Source organism: Scardinius erythrophthalmus, assembly GCF_964197995.2.
Source record: "Scardinius erythrophthalmus genome assembly, chromosome: 1".
In the NCBI taxonomy this organism is placed as follows: domain Eukaryota; kingdom Metazoa; phylum Chordata; class Actinopteri; order Cypriniformes; family Leuciscidae; genus Scardinius; species Scardinius erythrophthalmus.
Window position 1 is genome coordinate 21,747,855 of NC_138221.1, and position 23,208 is coordinate 21,771,062.

The following is a 23,208-nucleotide window of genomic DNA, read 5'->3' on the forward strand; positions in this document are numbered from 1 at the left end:
GTCTTCCAAACTCGATGAAAAGCAGAGGAGTAAGTTACCGAAGTCTCTGATTCTTTGTTTTGAGGTAATGAGGGCGTTTACAGAACTGCGTTACTCCGCATGGATCATTTGCATGTCAAACGCTCATGCGCGCATGGGCGTGGTCAAATTAAAGTTAATGAGGACGCGTTTGAGAAACTGTATGCCGCTGCTTTCGTATGGATTACTTAAAAATAGATTTTTTTTTAATATAATTTACATACTTTAAAAATAGAGATTCCAAGCGTTGTATAGACATGCGTTTGAAGTCTGTGTGACAAACATACCCTGAGTTACAGGTAATTTTCTGTCGCGTTTCAGAATGAGTTTCACATTGAGATGTTTTTTTTTTTTTTTTTTTACGAAACACACAACATTTTGTTTTTATTATGAGTGTACACAAACACATTTAACAGTTTTGAATGATGTACAACACAAGTATGAAAAATCAAAATCAACAGAGTATTTTGCACTGGTATGAAAAAAAACGAGCAGATCACACCGGCGTGATTGCCGACCCCAGGGGGTTAAGGCCTCTCTGTGCAATCAAGCTCTCTTTCCATGAAATGCGAAATACCTCGTTGGATTATTTTCTGTAATCTTCTTTAAGCGCAAAGGAGCAACTGTGTCTAAAGTGCTGAAAAAGAGAGAGTTAAAAGTTTCTGTTGCAATATCTAGTTCTTCTAAGCTATTCGGGATGGCGTCCCGAGATAACAACAGAAAAGCATATGGGAAATAATTAGCATAGCTGCTGTTCATAATATTAATGCATTCGATACGATTCAACTGTAACCTAAAAGGTAATTATTATGTAAATGCTTGGCTTTTTTTTTAAATGAGTACTTTATCTGCAACCAATACTAACTCTGATAGAAAATCAGCAAAGTATATGCCCTGGTGGCCTGTATACAGTAGCCAGCACAAATGTTAAACATGATTTATCATTTACACTGTAGTGTTAAATTTAGCAACAACACTTCAAACAAACTATATTGTAAGGGTGGAATTCCTGCAGTGGTTCAAGCTGCAAAAGCTGCAAGAACTGCCGAATGACTAAAGAAACGCTATTGGCAATATGGTAGAAAACTGCACATTTCTTGTCTTTAACCACCCACTGCCACTTATACCAACGACGGAAATAAGTGCAGTTACAATAGCTTAATATTTGTGGGAGAGCATTGCAATAGACGAATCCGACGAGCGTTCTGTGTAGGCTGCCATCTTGTGGCGACGCCATTACTGAGCTGTTACTAGTATAAACAAACCTCCGTGATAACACACCCTCGATGACAGCTACAGCCAGGCAGTTGGGTTGATGATGTTAGACAGTGGGCTCCAGTCACAGATGAAGGTACAAACGATCTTACAGATTATTTATGAAAATAGCTTGGCAATAACTATGCTAGCTAGGCTAGCTAACGAGGAAACTATAAAAAGATCTGTCCATTTGGCAACAATAAATAAATGAATATCAAATAAACGAATTCATGTTTTTCATTTGTGACCATTATTTATCTAATTTTCACATTTCAAAAGGAAAGGGTGGTACAGCTAACTGCTAGCGTTGTTGGTTCTCAGAGTGAGAGTCACAGTCAAGCAAATACAGTAATGTTACTACTGCCCCAACGCGCCCCTTCGGTTGTTTTAAAGGTATTCAAGAGTATTTTCTCCTTCGCCTGGCATCCGATGATCAACAAAATGCCAACTACAGCAGGTCACTGATTGAGGGTCAAAATGATCTGAGCTCCGGATGGTTTGGTTAGCTAAATAATGCACACTCTACCAGATGATAAACACATAACGCTAGTTCTAAAAGGACCTGTCCGATTTTCACAGACCATTAACAACACTCATACTGTACAAGGCCCAATGACATGACGTGCAATTTTGATGTCCAAACCCCTTTATGAAGTCAAAATAAGGAAATATTTAATAAAAAGCACATTTATTGAATCTATTGATCTCTGTTTATCAAATGATATGAACATATATTGAGGGTATTACAAAGTGTAAGAATTATTAGACATTATAGTCACATAATGTCATACCGGATAACTGTCCGGACCTTAGAGTGACATACAAAAAAGCCAAACAAACTGTAAAAAATCTAATAAACCCTAACATCTCTGCCACAGGCATTACTGTATGAGTCTTGACAACAATATATTTAAATATTACAAAGAATATGACATCCAGTTAATTGTTATGCTTTGGAGCATTCTGTCCCAAAACTGGCTGTTAGCCAATGTCATACGGGATAACAAGCAAACTGGAGCAATTTTATTGTGAATTTTATTTTGACACGATGTGAGACAGCATGTTAAACAATCAGGAAGACCCTAAAGGGCCCCCAAACAATGGTGAAAGGTAAGTATGTCTTTCATAAAATGTGTTTAACTAACCCTTTTTCCTCACTAGCACACTATGTAGTAAAATCCTGTGTCATATGGGATAACGCTAAAATAACATATATAATGTGGATTTTATGTAAATATGTTTATTTAGCATGAATTTACATATTTGGAAGTTGAGGGTAAAGGTTGCAGATTTCTATAGGTAGCCAAAAATACTGCCTGATTAAGATTTAAACTGAGTTTTGTCATACCGGATAACAATTTTGTCATATAGGATAACAGTTATTTTCTGTTAGCCCATAATGTCATCCTTTATCTTGGATGGCATGTGTTTGACAATATATTCTTATACAGTTTTCAGCTTTAATTTGTATCATTTCCATTCAAATTGTGATATTAACATATCATTAACATTGTTTAGTTGAATAGGCCTATTAGCAAATTATATAATTCATAATAATATTTAATTACAATTGCATTTAATTATTGTCCAACCTGTAATATTGGGGAATCCGCCCCTTTAAGAACAGGCCATCCACTCTAGTGAAATCAACATGCATTTTTGCTTGATGGGCATGTTCGACTCATGGCCCAAGAGGTATGTAAGAATTTTGAAAGAAATCGGCCACTAGTTGGCGCTAACGAGTTTTACGGCTCTGTAATCACGTGGTGTTGCACACACCCACACAATATGCATATCATTTGATAGATCTCCTCATGCTGAACAACTTTGCTTCAAGAACCACTGCTGTCAATCAAACCGTTCATTAAATATTCGTGAATATGTTTAAAAAAACTACTTTTGCGAACTAGTCCTAGGTTTTTTGCCCGATCGGAACCAGACCAGTCTAGGACAATTCTCTGGACACTCTAGATCAATAATTATTGAAAAAAAGTTTAACTTTTGCATTTGGGTGGCTGTAACAGGGTAATTTAGAAAAGGGGCTTGGCAAAATACGCCTATGTGACATTTTAAAAAAAGCAAGCAAAATTTTATGGAGATCGGACCATAGGTGGCGCTATAACTGTCAAAAAGCTTTGAAAACCACATATTTCCTAGTAAATTGCCTGTATTGGCTGTAAATGGACTTTTCCATCTATTTTTTCAGTGGTTAAAAGCTTGCTAAATAAAACTTAATGTCTTAAATGCTTATGTGCTTAAAGGCCTTAAATGCTTGAACCCCAATAAATGCTGCTTGCAGCTTTAATTCTAAATTCTGTTATTTTAGACAATGTCTATAAAAAATGTAGTGTTCATTTAATGAAATTTAGTGATTCAAGGTATTTCAAACCATTAATAAGATTTTTCTTTATAAATATGTTGTTCAATAACATGCTTTTGTAAATTTGTTGTTCAAATAAATGATGTTCAGTGAAATGAGTGAAGATCGCCTATACTCTAACCTTTACATTATTTATGAATATTGATGTAGAGTGACTATGATCATCAATAAAATGGTTCAAGGTACATTTCAGTACTAAATTAAACCTAATGTTGAAAAGGTGTGCTGTTTTGATATTCATAAACATGACAAAAATTGTTTAAATGTATTTGTATACTTGCCAAATCTTGGAAGAAACCACACTGAGTTTGTGTGTAACAGTTTACATACTGAAAACCACATCTGTATTTCTTTACAGCCTAATTAATTTCCTTAGAAAAACATTGCATAACATAAACATTAATTATTTATGAACATTATTATGTGTAAGTGTTGTAAAAATGACAATTCATGTGTTAACTCATATGGTGTCATACCGAGTAACAATTTAAGTCAGGCGGGATAACGCTGTTTTTTTCCATTGAAATGCATAATTTCACTTCATGGAGTTGAGGAAACAATAATAACATGTTACCAAGTCCTGTAAAACATTTTCAGACATTTTGCATTTTAAATCACATTGCAGTGTTAAAATGTGGGTTAAAAACTTGAACAAGTAGGGTCACATTTAAAGAAATCACAATATAATGAGAATAAAAAGTTGTGCAAATTTTTTTTTCTGAGCTCTAAATATTGTTTACTGCATCACTTTATATATTCATTAAGTATTATTGATTTGAAAAGTTTTAATATCATAATATTTAGAAAATGCATTAACGTTATCCCGTATGACATTTTGACTGGTGTCGTCACATGATTCTCAGTTAAACTGCTTAAAATACATTGTTTAAAATTGAGATTTTAGTAATAAGTAAAAAACATCCCCATAAAGATAATAACTACTTTGATGTGCAGTTTTAACCTATTTGAATTTTTTATCAGTTGAAAACCTTATTTGTCACTGGCCCACAAATAACTCTGCAGAGGAAGAATAGGAAAGTTGTAGATGTAATGTTAGTGACAGTCGTAAATCGCGGGCTGTTTATTCCAGTGGACGCAACCAAACCAATAGGTGGCAATGGCGCAATGCTAGTTTCGCCGGATTCGTCTATAGAGAGTGACGATATTGTATTGCAGTATGTAGCACTTCAAAGTCAATACCAAATCAAAACTAGTTAGTACATTAGTTGCAATTGAAAATGTTTAATGACAAAATATGGTTATGTTTACACTTAAAATAGTTACAAAATATATGTATGAGATGATGATAACTTAGATTATTAATTGTACCCAGCATATATGAAAAAAAGAGAGAGAGAGAGAGAGAGAGAGAGAGACCCCAAGAAAGGGTCCCAGAGAAGAAGATAGCATAAGCATCAAAAAGCCAGAGCAACAGTTACAATTTTCTTTTTTCCTTTTCTTGACCATGTGACTAAAACCCAAATGTGAGACATTCAAACTGACCAATCAGATAATTACACTCCCACCACTATACTAAAGGTGTGACAATTTTGCCCTTTGCCTTTGAGACGAGGTTCATGTTTATAACAATAATCTTGCGGGGTGGACTCATTTAAAGTAATATAATTATCTGGTTTTAGCCAGGTTTCTGTCAACACAGCACATCTGGATTATTATCTGTAATCATATCATTAACAATGAGTGCTTTTGAAGTAAGGGGTCGAATATTCAGCAACTCGAGCTTTATCATTTGTTCATCCGTTATATTATATCTTGTTTTTTATTTGTTGAACATCAATTACATTTTTACCTTTGAATGCGTTTTAGGAGTTTTTTTGTATGTCCTAATTCGGGGAACAGACACAGTCTCTATATGATGATGTAGCAATTATACGGGTAACAATCGTAATTGGGTCATATATGAAATATTAGCTTGAACAGTAAGGAAATTTGGGGAAATATTAAAATCATAACTCGTAGTCATAATTCATAAATTTCACATATGCTATTACATTACCTGCTACTTATCAAAAATATTTCGTTCTATAACTGGTCTCTCATCAGTCATTCGGCCAGCGAATGCTTTGATTATACCAGTTAAGAAGGAATATTTATATTATCAAACCTCAGACAAATTCTCTCCTGGCCGTGGATACAAATTGCTGGGTTTATGAATTAAAATAAAGAGCTAACTTAGTAGCCAGATCTTATCGCAATTTCATTGACTATTACATTGGTGGGATTGTAACACAGAGTCAGTCAAAGTATAAAAGATTTATTTAATCAAAAATGAACACACAAAGGATTATATGCATATAGGAAGTAATATAGGCTAATCTACGTACGTAACATTACACAAGACCCACGAACGTTTAAACAAACAAACATAAAACATGACTTGATCAGAATGAAAATAGGAAGAAAGTGAGGGAAAAGGTATGGTAATTTACAAACAGAACCTTTTAAGAGACAACTGTGAAAGCAGCTTCGAGAGAGATCAATTTTGTACTTGCGATTCTGTTCCTTTGTCTGTGTGAAGCTGGGCTTCGGGACCACGTGCTTTCTTCTTCTGGATCGTGTCTCACCGATTTGTGCTGGCGTTTCGCGTGAAGTTCTTAAAAGCTTACTGAATGTAACATTACCGAGAGGTACGGAAGTCTCTTTCCGGTGCGGAAAGGGCGAGACAACTTGGTTACAGGACGAGACTGGATTTCTACATCCGCGGTTTCGTTTGGATGACGGCCCTGTGCCTCTTCCCGCTCCGCTGCCCTTGGTGCAGGGAGGGGGCAGAGTTCAGAGTTCGGAGTCCCGAGGGTGAGCAAGTATGAGAGCCGAGAGAGAGAGAGGTCTGCTTGTGTTGTGGTTTTTAAAGCAGCGCGGGGTAACGCCCTGTTTGATGACGGTACCCAATGAAATCTTTCGGTTCTGAGGCGGGAGCGTTTCATTGTTTGTGAAGGAACGCCTCTTCTGATCATACACAGAAAAATGCATTAAAACTTTAATACCACATTATGTCTAGGGATAAACATTTGTGCGGAATATAGTTTATATTTCTGTATAAAGAATCTCATTACGATCCGTAGGATATCAAACCCGATATTAATATCAGTTAATGAAGCAGATACATCTCAAATGTATCAACACACGTGTCCATTCCATCTGCAGAAGGGCATAAATATCTCAATTTATCCCATCACATCCCATAGACAAGAAAACTACATAAAAACATTTTGATAATGATTTATGCGTGTGTGTAACTTGTGTTTTAGGAGTTTCAGAGTGGTTTGGTGTGTGTGTGATTCAGAGCGGGTTTTCTTTTGGGATCGGAATGTCAGTAATGTCTTTGAAGCTGTGGAGAGGGGGAAGTGAGTCATAAAAAAAAAGTTTCAGATACAGACTTTGCCAAGTCTGTGGGAATTAGAAAGTGTCTTCACTTTTAATTAGTATATAAATTAAAAGTCCATTTTTACCCATCGAGCCATAGTCGCTACAATGATATCTAGGTGAAAGAGGCTCTATGTCAGGGGTCTTCAACTAAAATTGCTTGAGGTCCAGTAAATGAACCCTCATCACCAGCCGAGGTCCGGACAATTATATACCTAAAAATACGAATTGATGGGTTTTACCAGACTAAAGAAATGAGTGTAGATAACATTTTTTTTTTATTATTGAACAAAATATAATGTTATGGATAAACATATGTCTTTTCATATGTATAAGCAGCCATAAGTAATCCTTCACAAAACTGATCTAATTTTAATGCTGTTCTGTTATGTCCTTTAAGTTGATTTGGTACAAAATATCTGAATTCAACCAGTAACAATGTCTGACAAAAATATGATAAAGGAAACTGTGCAAAATGCCTTCATCTCTAAATTTACACTAAACATACACTAATTTCAACATTAACAACTTAAAAGGAACACTAAAGTGTTTTTTTTTCGGCTGAACTGAGATAAACAATCACAATCAACGCAAACCTCCTTGTATTGTCTCTACTTAACTAAATGTATCTAATGTTGAACACTGCTCTCTTATGTGCTTCAAGTTGCATTGGTAAAGATAATCAGCAATATCATTCAGAAACACATGCAAAAAATAGTGCCACCAGTGTTGGAAAAATTAAAAAGTGCAAGAAAACCTTTATCTCTTATTTTGTACAGTCCATAAAAATGTAAATAACCTCTTATGAAATTTAAATAAAATTGTCTAAAATTCACTGTATTCAGTGAACACTCATATGCTCAATGTTGGGCGGCGAATGAGTGAGAGAGGACGACCCGTGTAGATCGCTCATACTGGGCTTTGAGCTCATTTATTTTCTGCGCCCTTACCTCGGACTGCTGAGGATAAGTTTCTTCTAAGTGTCTATGTTTAGCTTCGTAATGACATTTAATGTTTCCACTTTCAACAACCGCGACAGACTCGGAGCAAATGAGACACACGGGCCTTGTAACAGCTCGATGCAGGAAGAATAAATGCGTATTTTTCCACCAATTATCTCGAAAAACTCGGTTTTCAGCGTCAACTTTACTAATTTTTGAAAATGCCATTGTTTTTCACTCACTGAAAGTTTTATCTGTCTGCGCGCTCTCTCTCTTCATTGCACGCATGACTGCGCGTCTGAACATAGCAACAGTGAGCAATGAGCATAGTAACTGTAGCAGCAAGCAACCATAGCAACCCGTTGCGCTGTTGGACCCAAACGGCTCTACTGAGCTGACTTTGATGTGCCTGATATAAATGTGTTTTTATTAGAAAATAGCGGCATTTATTTATTTCATTATGTCAAAAGGCTTCGCGGTCCGTATGGACGCATTTTGCGGTCCGGATTCGGACCGGAGTCCGCCAGTTGGTGACCCCTGCTCTATGTGATGGGATTTATCTGACCTTGGTGAGGTGAGACAGCTAGCAGTCGGTCGGTTTAGCCAGTCTGTCTGCTTCCTGACCTGAGCCCCAGATTGTCATGTTTGAGCTCTAAGACTATGTGCCATATTACTAGAGAGAAGAGCAGCACCATCCCAGGTCAGGTCTGCCCCAAAAACTTTTCCAATTGTCTATGAATTTTTTGCGTACACAACCTCGACAGCCAGCCATTGAGTGAGGACAATATACTAACTATCTCATCACTCCTGCAAACAGGACGGGGGCCAGAGCAAATTACAGTGCCTGACATCATACTTGCAAGTTCACACACCCTCTTTAATGTTCATTTTTGTGATCTCCGACTGGCGGAGTTTAACATCATTAGTGCCGACATGAATAATGATCTTAGAGAATTTACGATTAGCATTGGCCAGCACTTTTAAATTTGCTTTGATGTCAGGCGCTCTGGCTCCCGGCAAACATGTGACTGTTGGCTGGTGTCTCTATTTTCACGTTCCGTGTAATAGAATCGCCAATAACTAGGGCACAATCAACAGGATTCTCAGTGGGTGTTTCACTGAATGGGGAGAATCTGTTTGATGAGGTATTTGGAACGGAAGAGCGGTGTTTTGTCCCGCGACTACAGCGTCTTATTGTCACCCAATTCGCCTTTGGCTAAGCCACGCCCTAGAATGTATATTGACCAATCACAGCGCAGCCAAGAATGAGCTCCGACAGAGGTCCGACACTTTTTCACAGCGCTCCATTGACTTTAACGCAGGCGTCTCATATTTTTGGTCTCGGCAGGCTATTACCGTCGTAGTTTTATCAAAAATATGGTTAAACGTTGTGCCTGGGGCATTTGTAACACAGATACGCGTTTCCCAGAGAGGTTGGAGGGGGGTGTCCGTTTTTTTCCCTTCCCAAAACCGAAGTCAAATCCTGACAAGTATCGCCTTTGGATTAAACTGTGTGTGTGGACGTCCTCTAAACCCCTCAAGGATCAACAAGCACACTTTTGTGTGCTCTAAGGTAAATTTGCTTTTAACCTTCCCGTCAAGTTATACAAGTTATAATGCTAGTTAGACAGTGTTATGCTGTTTTAGGTTATGATTTCGGTTCTCTACCCTAATTACGTTAATGAAGAATCCAGGTGCTAGCAAGCAAGCTTAGCGATAGTTTAGTTATCACGTAAGTCAGGATTGTATGTTTTGACTAGCGGCTGGATGTTAGCTAACTTTGTTATTCAAGATACAAACACCTAACGTTAACGTTAGGTGTTTGTATCTTGAATAACAAAGTATCTTGAATAACAAAGTTAGCTAAAACAAACAGCATATAACTGTCTAACTAGTATAACTTCACAGTAAGGTTAACATCTAAATTTACCTTAGAGCACACAAAAGTCTGCTTGTTGATCCTTGAGGGGTTTAGCTGACTGTGAGGACGTCCACACACACAGTTTAATCCAAAGACGACACTTGTCAGGATTTGAAATCGGTTTTGGGAAGGGAAAAAAACGGACACCCCCCTCCAACCTCTCTGGGAAACGCGTATTTGTGTATACAAATGCCCCAGGCACAACGTTTAACCATATTTTCGATAAAACTACGACGGTAATAGCCTGCCGAGACCAAAAATATGAGACGCCTGCGTTAAAGTCAATGGAGCGCTTAGAAAAAGTGTCCGACCTCTGTCGGAGCTCGTTCTTGGCTGCGCTGTGATTGGTCAATCTACATTCTAGGGCGTGGCTTAGCCAAAGGTGAATTGCCCTGCTGCACGGGCTCTGCAGCCGGAACCGAACAATGTACAGAGTTCACTAAGCTAGTCGCATCCAATACATTGTCTAAAGCCCTTGCACACTCTTACAATTAACCTTGATTAAAGTTTGGATGTGTGTCTCTAGTTCTGAAATCTTCTCCGCCAGCCTGACTATCTCCCTGCATTTATCACATGTAAAACCTGTGCTATCAGAGAAGGCTATGCTATACATGTTACATGAGGTGCAGGTGACAATAAGAGGAGAAGATGATATGACTCACCGTGTTTGTTGATTGATATTCACCACAGTTTTTTGATGAACTCGTAAAAGGCACAAGAGGAAAAGATCAAATTAAAAATAAATAAAGAGCGCATGGAAGGCGCGAGCGCGCTAGAGAATAAATAAATAAATAGAGCGCATGCTAACAGGCTAGCAAATTACTAGCGTGTTGTGCTAGCAATAATGATTTAGATTGAAGCTAGCGATGTCAGGTTAAAGTGTGATGTTGATTAAGTTATATTTAGTATAAATAACAAGGAACGATAGTAAATAATGATTAAAAACAGAAAGATACGAAGCTTACAGACACAAACCAATGCAACGCAGCAGCTGCAGCAGCACAAGGTTACAAATACATCTGACTAAAGTAAATTAGAAACAAACAATCCTTCAATTGGTAAAGGTTTGGCCATTTTTTTGTACATAAAGTACAAAACATTGTTCATATCAAAATAGATTATTTTGTGTGTAGCCTATTAAATCTCCTGCTGTTTATGATGTCATCTGTTATAATAAACAAGTCAAAGAAAAACAGTACTTGAACTGAAAACGTTATGGCACAGTTGTATGTTTAATGTGTTTATTACATTAGATAAGTGTGTCATTGATCAAATATTTTAATGGTTCTCTTGACAGAAACAGGGATTTGTGCCTATAATGTTTTAAAAGTAATAATTGGAAGATCTATGTTCCTCATTCATGGAGATTTTCAGGGACATGCATAATTTATAAAAACTCATCAAAATGATCGGAATATTTTAGGTCTCAGTTTATGCCCTTTCATTTTATAATCCTATTTCTCACTTTGAATTTGTATGTACTGAAAATGCAATTAAACTTTTTTCTTTCATTTCAGACCTGATGAAAGTGAAGGAGGAGAGTGAAGAACTGAGTGAAGTGAAGGAGGAGTGTAAAGAACTGAGTGAAGTGAAGGAGGAGAGTGAAGAACTGAGTGAAGTGGAGGAGGAGATTGAAGTGAAGGAGGAGAGTGAGGAACTGAGTGAAGTGAAGGAGGAGAGTGAAGAACTGAGTGAAGTGAAGGAGGAGAGTGAAGAACTGAGTGAAGTGACGGAGGAACATCATGTCAAACCTGGTTGCTCAAAGACTAAAAATAAATTAAGTTTCACAGCCAAACATAGTCTTGAGATTCGCACGAAGATCCACACCAGAGAGAAGCCATGCTCATGTGATCAGTGTGGAAAGAGTTTCTCAAAAAAACATAATCTTGAGCGTCACATGAGAGTTCACACCGGAGAGAAGCCGTTCACATGTGATCAGTGTGGACAGAGTTTCACAACTAAACAAAATCGGGAGATTCACATGAGAATTCACTCGGGAGAGAAGCCATTCACATGTGATCAATGTGGAAAGAGTTTCACAACCAAACAAACGCTTGAGATTCACATAACAGTTCACACCGGAGAGAAGCCGTTCTCATGTGATCAGTGTGAGAAGAGTTTCACAAGCAAAGAAAATTGGGAGATTCACATGAGAGTTCACACTGGAGAGAACCCATTCACTTGTGATCAGTGTGGAAAGAGTTTCTCAAGAAAACGAAATATTAAGTGTCACATGAGAGTTCACACCGGAGAGAAGCCGTTCACATGTGATCAGTGTGGAAAGAGTTTCATAACCAAACAAAATCGGGAGATTCACATGAGAGTTCACACGGGAGAGAAGCCATTCACATGTGATCAATGTGGAAAGAGTTACACAGCCAAACATATGCTTAAGATTCACATGACAGTTCACACCGGAGAGAAGCCGTTCTCATGTGATCAGTGTGAGAAGAGTTTCACAAGCAAACAAAATCGGGAGATTCACATGAGAGTTCACACTGGAGAGAAGCCATTCACATGTGATCAATGTGGAAAAACTTTAGCAAACAAACATAATCTTGAGATTCACATGACAGTTCACACCGGAGAGAAGCCTTTCTCATGTGATCAGTGTGAGAAGAGTTTCACAAGCAAACAAAATCGGGAGATTCACATGAGAGTTCACACTGAAGAGAAGTCGTTCTCATGTGATCAGTGTGGAAAAAGTTTATCAAAAAAAAATCACGAGCGCCACACGGAGATCCACATCGGAGAGAAGCTGTTCATATGTGATCAGTGTGGCAAGACGTTTCTTTTGACAGTTCATACAAAGGAGAAGCCACATTCATGTTCTGTATGTGGAAAGAGTTTTTCAGTGCTGAAATATTTACAAACACATCAGAAAATGCACACTGGTGTGAGAGAGTACATGTGCTTTGAGTGTGGGAAGACTTTTACTACAGCGATATATTTAAAACGGCACCAGAGAATTCACACTGGAGAAAAACCTTACAAGTGTTCACACTGTGACAAGAGATTCATTCGGTCACAACATCTGAAAACACATGAGATGATCCACAGCGGAGAGAAGCCGCACACGTGTGATCAGTGTGGAAAGAGTTTCGCTACTAAAAGTCACCTGAAGAGACACATGAAGATCCATGCAGTGGAGAAACCACATCACCACAGTCTGAGATCACGGTAAGTAGTTCATCTTTATGTGCTGAGCAACAAAACCTCTTCTGTGTAAGTTAGTCACAGTCAAGTATCTCTTCTCCACCTATAGTTGGCGCTGTTTCACTGTGGCTGCTATTGAATCATCCAGGTCGTGAATGAGGCCGACACCTGATGTGATTGTAAAGTGCTTGGTGTGTACTAGGGATGTTAACTGACAACCGTTTGACTGATGGTTGACCATATCAACGTTAACCGATCAAAGTTGTCGGTAGTCGGTTAAAAAAAAAAAGTGATCTCTAAATTAGGCTGTTATAGACAGTGGACTAAACGCTATAGCATACAGTTAGCCATCTCTTTCCAAGATCTTTTTGTGTACAGTGAACAAATCCCTCACTCAATTTTTCATAACTGGCCTGTTTGTAGGCTACTTAATAAAACAAAACCATTTGGCGCGAGGTCACAGCGTTTGGATTCGCGGCTCGTGCGCTCACAAGGTTAGCAAAAAGTAAAGGCTACAGGCTAAAACACCCGAGGTTAGAGCCAGGGCAGACGACAGGATGAAGCGTGCAAAGAAAAGTAGTGTGTGTGAGAGCATTTCACCAAAAAGAATGACACAGATGTAAGTTGCAACTTGTGTGATACAGTGCTTAAATACAGTAGTAGCACATCATCTATGATGTATCACCTGAAAACGCAACACCCGTTACCTCAAACTAAAGCGGCGTCTCTTCGCAGCTGTCATTTTTTAAATGAGCCACGGCAATGTTTCAAATGAGCTTCTAATGCTAGACAAAGCCTTTGTCAACACGACCACCTTGAACCCAAACCATTTCGAAACTAAGGAGACATTTGTCCTCCGATTACATACAGTACAAGCTCCTCGGCGCCGCGTTTGCGGGACTCAATTTCCGCGCTGTAGGGGATTTTAAAAAAGTGACTTGAGTGGAAGGGCGGCGGGGGGGCTGTGTGTGAGCGGGAGGCAGAGCGGCAGAGGGATGCGACAGAGTTGCGAAATTGCAGGCGCAGCTTGAAATGGCTGTTATTTCAAATAGTGTAGCATATTTAAACTAATCGGTTAACCGGTTTCAATCGGCTAATGAGGCTCGGTGGTCGGTCAAGAACATTTTTAGTTTTCGCCTTCCCTAGTGTGTACAGTAGTAAATAGTAGCGCTATATAAATGCCACATTCATTAGTTTCTAAACAACAGACATGATGTATATAAAAAAGAAAAATACATAATGTGAGGATGAATCTGCTGCTACCATGGCCATGGTCACACAATTGTTGGAGCAGCAAAAAGAATTCTACAAGGAAATACTAAACCTGCAGCAAGAGAACTTCAAAGGTTTCATTCAAGTGATGATAGATGGAACTAATAAGAGCCTGGATGGCATTATAAAAGACGTCCAGGAGCTGAAGACAAGATTGGAGTTCACACAAATCAAAATGGAGGAGGAGATGTCAGGGCATAAGGAAATTGTAACTAAAATAAAATCCTTTGAAAGCGATATTATGAAGTCAAAACAGGACATTGATGAATTGCTTACAAAGTTGGATTACATTGATAATCAACATAAAAGGAAAAATATCATCATTGATGGGATACCTGATGTTGGAGGAGAAAATGGAATGAATTGGAGCTTAAAGTTCAACAAATGTTCTCTAGTAATTTAGAGCTCGATTGTACCAAGATTGAGATGGAGCGGGTACAGAGGATTGGTCAGTACCAAGAAGGGGGAAGGCCAAGAAAAATCATGGTGAATTTGCTGCGGCTAAAAGACAAACAGCATATCCTCTCTTCTGTTAAAAAGCTGAAGGGGACCAACATCTACATAAATGAGGATTTCTCTGGGGCAGTGCAACAGAAAAGAAAAGAACTCTGGCCAAAGCTGAAGGCTGCGAGGGAAAGGGGTTGAAAGAGCATGGCTAAGGTATGACAAGTTAGTCATTGGGCCAAAAGATGGACATACAGAAAATGTATAACTTAAAGGGCATTTTAGAACTTGAAGCATGTTATTTTAAATTATCTGTACATTTTTACACCTTTATCTATGAATATAGGCAGAAAGAAAATACAATCATCTTTGCTAAAGTTTTCTAAAAAGGGTCTTGTCCTGGCCCACTTAAACATATGTAGCCTCAGAAACAAAGTTGAAGAAATAATTACACTTTGTCAATCGGAGAATATTCATATCTTAGCATTGACAGAAACCCATTTGGATGACAGTTAACTCTGTTGTTGCAGTTGATGGCTATAACCTGTACAGAAGAGACCGGGATAAACATGGTGGAGGTGTAGCATTATACATTTAAGATAGTATTGTAGTCCTGTCAAGAAATGATATAATGTGTGTTGATGTTGAAATATTATGGATACAGATCCACATCCCTCACTCTAAGCCTTTTTTAGTTGGATGCTGTTATCGTCCCCCAAGCGCTCATGTAAGTTAATTAGACAAAATATGTGAAATTGTAGATGGAGTGTCTGATGAAAGTAAAGACACTTTTCTTTTAGGGGATTTTAACATAGATTGGTTCTCTAAATGTTGTCCCTTACGCAAAAAACTGTCCTTAATGGCCAGTCTCTGTAATTTCACCCAGCTTGTTATTCAGCCCACTAGAATATCTGTAGGTATTGATGGCAGGAATACATCTACATGCATTGATCTGATATTCACTAATATACCAGAGCTTTGTTCACAAACAGTTTCCAAAGCTGTGGGGTGTAGTGACCACAATCTGATCGCTTTATCAAGAAAAACTAAATTGCCTAAATCTGGAGGCAATTGTTCTCCGCAGGTCCTTTAAAAGGTTCAACCCAGATTTATTTATATTAGACATCAATAATATGAAATAGTCAGATGTTCTTGAAGAACAGAATGTCAACACTGCTTTAAATATGTTTAGTGGATATGGTCATGAGCATGTGACACGCTCAGTCAGCAACAAGATAATGATTACTCCTAGTCCAAGATGTAATTTTATGAAGACAACTATTGTATACAGAGGGGCTGTAGAGTGGAACTCGCTTCCATCCAGCGTCAGGGAACTCAAAAGTAAATTTTCTTTTAAGAAAACAATAAAACAGAGATTACAGGTGTGAAAGTATTACCTATTTTTATTTTTTCCATGTTTTGTTTTAAATTGTTTGAATTGCATGTTGAATAGATGTTGCTTTTTGGATAACTGCATAATTTGTACTTCTTTCAAATGTGTGTCATGGTAGCTAATATATCGTATAGTTTTTATAGATCTTATTGATGTACTGATTACTTGAATTTTGTATTTTTGTATTGTGATTTCAATGGACCCCAGGAAGACTAGCGACCACCATAGTGGGAGCTAACGGGGATCCAAATAAAACAATAAAACAATGAGAAATGGACATTTTGTTGTTTGATTGGTTTCTATTAACTCGTGTTCAACCCAACATAAATGTGTGATATAAAACAATCAGTCAGTTTTTGACGTGATTTTCAAAAGCTACAATCCATGTTGCGCTGCTTAGCGCATTGAAAACGTCTTTAATCGTGACCGGCTGTGAAATATTGTGTGTAACACATCAATAGAATTGACCCAGAGTTAATATAGCCTCGGTCAATGACGTCTTGTGAAATACATAATAGACATTTAAAATTTGAATGGTGAAAATGTTGGCATTCTCGCAATAGACCAAGAAAAAAACATTTGACAGGGTTAGTCATTTTTATTTATTTAAAATGCTTGAAGCTCTTGGTCGGAGTTTCATCTCATGGATCAAAATGTTGTACAATAATGCATCTGTTATGTTGAAAGTGGGGGGGTGGGCTTAGCCCAGTGTTGAGAGGAATTAGACAAGGATGTCCGTTATTAGGGATGTTGTATTCGTTGGCCATTGAACCCCTACTTTGCAAGTTAAGGTAAACATTACAAGGGATTTCAGTTGAAAGGCTGAAGTTTTTTGCATATGCTGATGATGTTACAATTTTTTATTAAGAATGAGAGAGATGTGTCTGGGTTAATAGGAACCCTGAAAATTTTTGAAAAGGCATCAACAGCTAGAGTGAACTGGGAAAAGTGTGAAGGGTTTTATTGTGGACAAAATAAAAATCCACCAGTGTTCCCAGGTGGTGTGAAGTGGAGTGAAGACGGGTTTAAAAGTTTAGGGGTTTATTTTGGGACTGAAACATTTAAGATGAAGAATTGGGAAGGAATGAGGAGAGGATGTGTAGCCGGTTGTCTAAGAAGTGGTCATGGATGCTACCACAGCTATCCTATAGGGGAAGAGTTTTGGTGCAAACAATGAAGCAGCTTTGGCAAATCATATTTTTAAATATTATTTACATTTGTTTTTAATTAATCTGACAGCAATGGACTTAAAAGACACTTCTGCTTTTTATAAAACAATAGGCCTACTGAAAACATGGACATCAAATTTAGAAAAAAAAATTATCAAACAAGAAAAAAGGAAATGGTCTGATTCTGAATTCTGGATAAACCTGGAACCTCTTTTTAATAATCCATTACTTCAAGCAAAAGTGCTTAATTCAAAAAGCCTTCAGAAAACAATGTCAAGAGCTGGATGCACAAGGCAAAAGGACTTAAAGCATCACGATGAGTGGAAAAGTCCAACAGAAATGAGTAATCTGACAGGAATTAAGTCCGTCAGATTCATGAAACATGTAATGGATGAGATTGTATCATCTTTTCCTTTTGCTTATCAGAAGTCAAGAGAAGAGAATCTGAAAAAACTCTTCTCCTAGAAGATGCTGGAGGTCATTGTATAAATCTCCCATTGAAAAACGAACTGCAGATCTATAATGGAGAATTATACATTAGGCAGTAGCTACGTGGCACATATTGTACACGTGGCACATATTGATCCCACTGAAGAAAAAAAATGTCCCTTTTGTTATTTACATAACATAAGCGCAATGTCCCCTCTACTTCTCTCTGAGTCGTCCAGACCGAGGGGGGTGCTGTCTGATGGAGGGCAAAGAGGTCCACCTCTGCTTCATAAAATCTGGTCAAGATCTGTTTCACTACTTCTAGGTGAAATTTCCATTCCCCCATCACTAATTTCTGTCTGGACAGTAAATCCACTACCACATGCAGATGCCCTGGAATGTACACTGGCCTGAGTGACAGGAACTTGTCCTGGGCCCAGAGAAAAATCTGCCTTGCTATTCTGTTCAGATTACAAAAGCAATCGCATGATTTTTTTTTTTTTTTTTGCGATGGCGCACACATGGTCCAAAATGCGCACACATGGTCCAAAATGCACCTGTATGCGTTTCCTCTAGTTTCTATGCTCCCAGGAGTTCTAGCCAGAGTTTGCCATCAAAGGTCTTCCCTCTTACAGTGCTGCGTTGGCCGAACAGAGGACAATTTATGGGGCATTTATGTCAGTCTGCGGAGACACTAGCTCAGCATGAAGTGGCTGGATTTAAGATAGGAGTGGGATTTGCCTACAGTCAATGCAGGCAACACGAATGCAACTTTAAAGACATGCAGGAGCAATTTAATGAAGATTTGTTTGTTAAAAGGACAATGGCAAGTCATAACAGGCAATGTAATGACACTGAAAAGGCAAATACTGACTTTCTGAAAGACAATATAAAAATGACACATGGTATAAACAGGAGAAGAAAATGAACAGAATTGCTTTCAGGGCATATGGACTTAGACACATTCAACAGTGCAATTATTTGCTTCCCTTATTCTCCTGTGGATGCAAGGGATAAGTCTTGCCCCATATCTGTCAATACACTGCCATCAAATGACAATAAATTGAAACAGTCAGCTGGGCAGATGCTGGTTTTGTTAAAGATCCTGCCATTTCTCATTGACAAACTTGGAGAAAATGATTACACACAAATGCTACTTAAGTTGTTAGAGATAGTCAAAATTATTTTTTCACATATTATTGCTCTCTCAACTCTTTCATGGCTGAAGCTTTTAATAGAGCACCATTTAAAACATTTCAAACAACTGTTTCCAGACGCTAATATTATACCTAAACAGCATTACTTGCTGCATCTTCCTTCTCAGATTAAGGCACTTGGTCCTAAAGTGAGGCATATGTGTATCATGCACTTTGAGTCAGAGCATTGCTTTTTTAAGCAGTGGGCTTTGAAAAGTAGTTTTAAAAATATCTGTGAAATTCTCTTGTGAAGCACAACCAACTTCATGAATGTAGTCAGAATGTGCTTGAGAAACATCCAATTTGTTCAAGTGAAGTTGACATGGGCCCAGCCTCTGAGGTGAAACATGTTCACTACGTAGAAGGAAAGATTAAAGACTTCTTAGGAATAGAGCACATTGAACATATAGTTTCTGTAAAGTGGATTATGCAACATGGAAATAAGCATACATGTGGAAAATCTTTGGTTATTTCTAATGTCATCAATGATACTCCAGAGTTTGCACTTGTAAAAAACATTTATATTTTAAATGCGTCAGTGTATTGTTTTGAATGCCAACCTCTCTCTACAGTTGGGTGGAATGATCATTATTTCAGACTGATCTCATGAAATGGCGTATGTATGACACGCCAATTCGATTTCCATTTTTGGCGTGCTATCAACACGCATAATCGCTTTTCAGCGTGTTTATCAACGCCGTTGACTTAACGTTACATTATAAATATGACCTACCCCAACTCCGTCCGTAAACCTACCCGTCACTGGGGTTAATACCATAGATTATAAATGTAAGATCCCTTAACTCTACTCCCACACCTAAACATACCCATTTTATGGACAATATTAAAATTATAAAACGTAATGGACAGATATAGGAAAATGGCATTTTTATGAACAATATGGCATTAAAATATAGTTTGAGCCACGAATCCTACCCCTAAACCTAACCATAACCATTTCTTAAAACTACCTAGGCAACGATTATAAAGAAAAACAACAGACGAGTATAATCACAATAATTAACCTTACAACACAACATCGATTCACAAAATACACCAATTTTATTAGCTTGATGTAATCCAAACCTTCAGAATCCATATTTGCCAGAAAAAGATCCAAACTCAGCCCCATATCCAGTAATCGTCATAAACGTCAAACGCCGCGCTTGTTATGAATTCAAATTCAAAAATTGCGCCCTCAAGAAGCGTTACGACAGGTTACTATGGTTACGGCAGTAATAACGCTCATTGGCTCTCGCCTCGCCTGCTTCGTCATAGATTGCGTCATTCACATTTGAAATGAAGCGCGCACCACTGCCGCGCAGCCCTCAGAGCGAACCGAACCGAAGACGGATTAACATTTTCATGATGGATTTGAATTAATAACTTAAATTCTGCTCTGTTACCTCATACAAAACCACTGCCAGAGAGGACTGCGACACATCGTCACGTGAACAACTTTTTGTACCGATTTTGACATTTTCTTATTAAATAAATTATTGTGATTATATTTGCCTGTCTGTTGTTTTTCTTTATAATTGTAGCCTACGTAGTTTTAAGAAATGGTTATGATTAGATGGTAGGATTAGCAAACATCCAGGGATAATGGTACGATTCACGTCTGAGGCTGTTAAACTGTGACATCGACACGTTTTCCAAAGGGGACCAACGTGATTATTTCACATACATTTTGCTCCGTTTCGCTCGGACATTTAACGGCGTAGACATACACGCGGAAGATGACGGTTCGTTTCGGCGTGAACATACACGCGAATAGCTCAAAATGCGTATAAATAACATGCCACTTTTGACTTGAAAGTGGCGTGTATGTTTACGCAAAGTCATGATGTCATGTTGATTATTTAGCTTATGAGGTAGAAGTTCCCGATCTAGCTCAAGCCAATATTTTCATGGATGCTGAAAAGCTTGTTGATTATACACCATACCACTATTTAAACTTCAATAATAGCAAGTACATTCCACTGAAGTATGATCTCACAGACATCATTAAACACAATTCTTGAGTCTGTATTGCAATACAAACACAGTAATTGATGACAGCATTTATTTTTACTTATTACTTTTGCAGTATGTCCAGAGTGCAACAGAACAGAGAAGGAAACATAATTCCAGCTTTTGCCACTGTCTTTTTTACATATCACATGGACATGTACTCTACATTGTGAGTTGTTGTGAGTTGGGCATGTTGCATGCAGTTTTCAATAAAGCAGATTTGTTGTCTCAATTCAAGTCAAGTCTATTTCTTGAAACAAGACGATTCATCTTTTACAAATAACACAGCAGCTTAAAAACCTTATGACATGTCAAAAAAGCTTGTTTCATCTGAGATATGACTCAAAACAAGATATCTTCAATACAATTTCACTTAACAAGATATTCAAGATGGACTTTCTAAAAACAAGCTCCTTTATCTCACTTAAATCTTGGTCTTTAGGTGATTTTGTCTTATATTAAGTGTGATGAGATATTTTGACTAGAAATTAGAAAAATATACTTGGCAAGATTTTGAGTTTTTGCAGTGTGCAACTTTCTCTTTCTGACATTACTTATTATGGTGAAGATAAAACGTCAAACAGTATTTTCATGTTTTCTAACAGCAGTTCATGTTTTTGTATTTGCTCTGGTGCTTATTAAGAACACAGAGACGAGAAGCTTCCAGATTCTTCCTCTGTTAATGTTAGAAAGGTGTTGGAAATGATGTGATTGCTTAAAGATTACATGTCAAGTATGTGCCATTTAGAGTTTCATGACCAAACTAGTGATTTATAACACAAATCATCTTCATAATATTATAATAGTACATAATTGTGCACAGCAGTTGATGACCAGAATGATGGGGTTGAAATGACTATTGAACTCATCAGTGATCTTGACTTTGAGCTTCACTTTTCATTTCAAGTTTGTCTCTCATTTGAAATCTCACTTGATTTATTGTTTCTTTTAGACCTGATGGACGTGAACAAGAAAGGAAAAACAGAAGCCAAAAGTCTCCTGCCCTCAGTGTTAAATGCATCAGTGGCAACAACATAAACCTTCTGTGTGGAAGGAGATAACCGTGAAGCAAAACGATCTTGCAGGAACTCAAGTATTGAACTAACTAAAATGCAATTAACTGGATCCCATTGTCTTAGACTAAGCATTGAATACAAACAAGCACTATGTACGGCTGTAGAGTGTGAATGTGTAAATGGTGTTTATTGTTTAAGGAAAATGTATATATTTGTGTAAAGTAAGTTAATTTTCCTCATTACCACGAGGTGCTAGCTTGCTAACCACGTACATATATTTCTAATGTGTCAACCTAATGTGTACGAAGAGAATAAAATCGATCGAACAGACATTTTTTATTTAAATAGTTTATGTGATTTAATGATTGTTGTTTTCTTGGCTTTGTGTTTTCAAGGCCGTTTTTTTTTTTTTTTTTTTTTTTTTCCCTCTTCTTTCTCTTTTTATTTTTTTGGGCATATGTGAGTAAATGTTTCATCTGCTGCCGATCCTGAGCTTCAGCAGTTGAGATTGACATCGAGGAATTGTCCTTGCCTTTTGCTGTATGCGCATTGCGAGGACTGGCGAGCCATTCCCATCTGAATCGTACCTGGTGACACAGTTTCAAGAGTGAGGAATACATATTGGTTGGACGAACCATTCTTCTTTAATCACCTTTATTCTACTGAATTGAGCATGGACAAAGGCCACTATTCAATTTTTTTTCTCTTCCCTGAATCTGAACTGAGACACTGATTTTCTGAACTGAGACATTATTATTATTTTTTATTTTTTTATTTCTCATTTGACATTTCAATTGAATGAGACACTGTTGTTTATAGTGTGTTTTGTTTCTCTCCTGATATTCAAATTGAGTGAGACGCATAGTCGTTGTATTGTGTTTTTTCTTCCTTTTCTAATATTTCACTTCAAGAGTTACTAAGAAAAGAAAATCTAAAAAGATACGAAAAATATAAATACTTTTCTTATGGTTAATACTTACCATTGATGTTTTGAGTGGTTATTCCCCTTTTGTTGTTTTTGTGTTTTATCATTTTTTCCTCCAGAGAGTTGCACTTAATCTTCTGTGACTGGTCTATACTTTGTTTAAACTTGTGACATAGGTTACAAAAAGTTGGCGAGCCAGCCAGGAGGATTTTTTTTTTTAAACAGAACAAAAACATTAAGTGCAAGACTAAAAGGGAGAAGTTATACTTCACGAAAGCAAAACAGACAAAATGA

General features: G+C 37.6%; 1 protein-coding gene across 1 annotated transcript in view; it reads left to right on the plus strand.

Moving 5' to 3' along the window:
• Positions 1-22,969, plus strand: part of LOC308694659 (uncharacterized protein) — a 32,109-nt gene extending 9,140 nt beyond the window's left edge. Inside the window, exons 3-4 of the mRNA XM_081372309.1 lie at positions 11,419-13,081; positions 21,926-22,969. Coding sequence (XP_081228435.1) covers positions 11,419-13,081; positions 21,926-22,034 — 1,772 coding nt within the window. The 3' untranslated portion in view covers positions 22,035-22,969. The remainder of the gene's footprint in view (positions 1-11,418; positions 13,082-21,925) is intronic.
• The last annotated feature ends 239 nt before the right edge of the window (positions 22,970-23,208 follow it).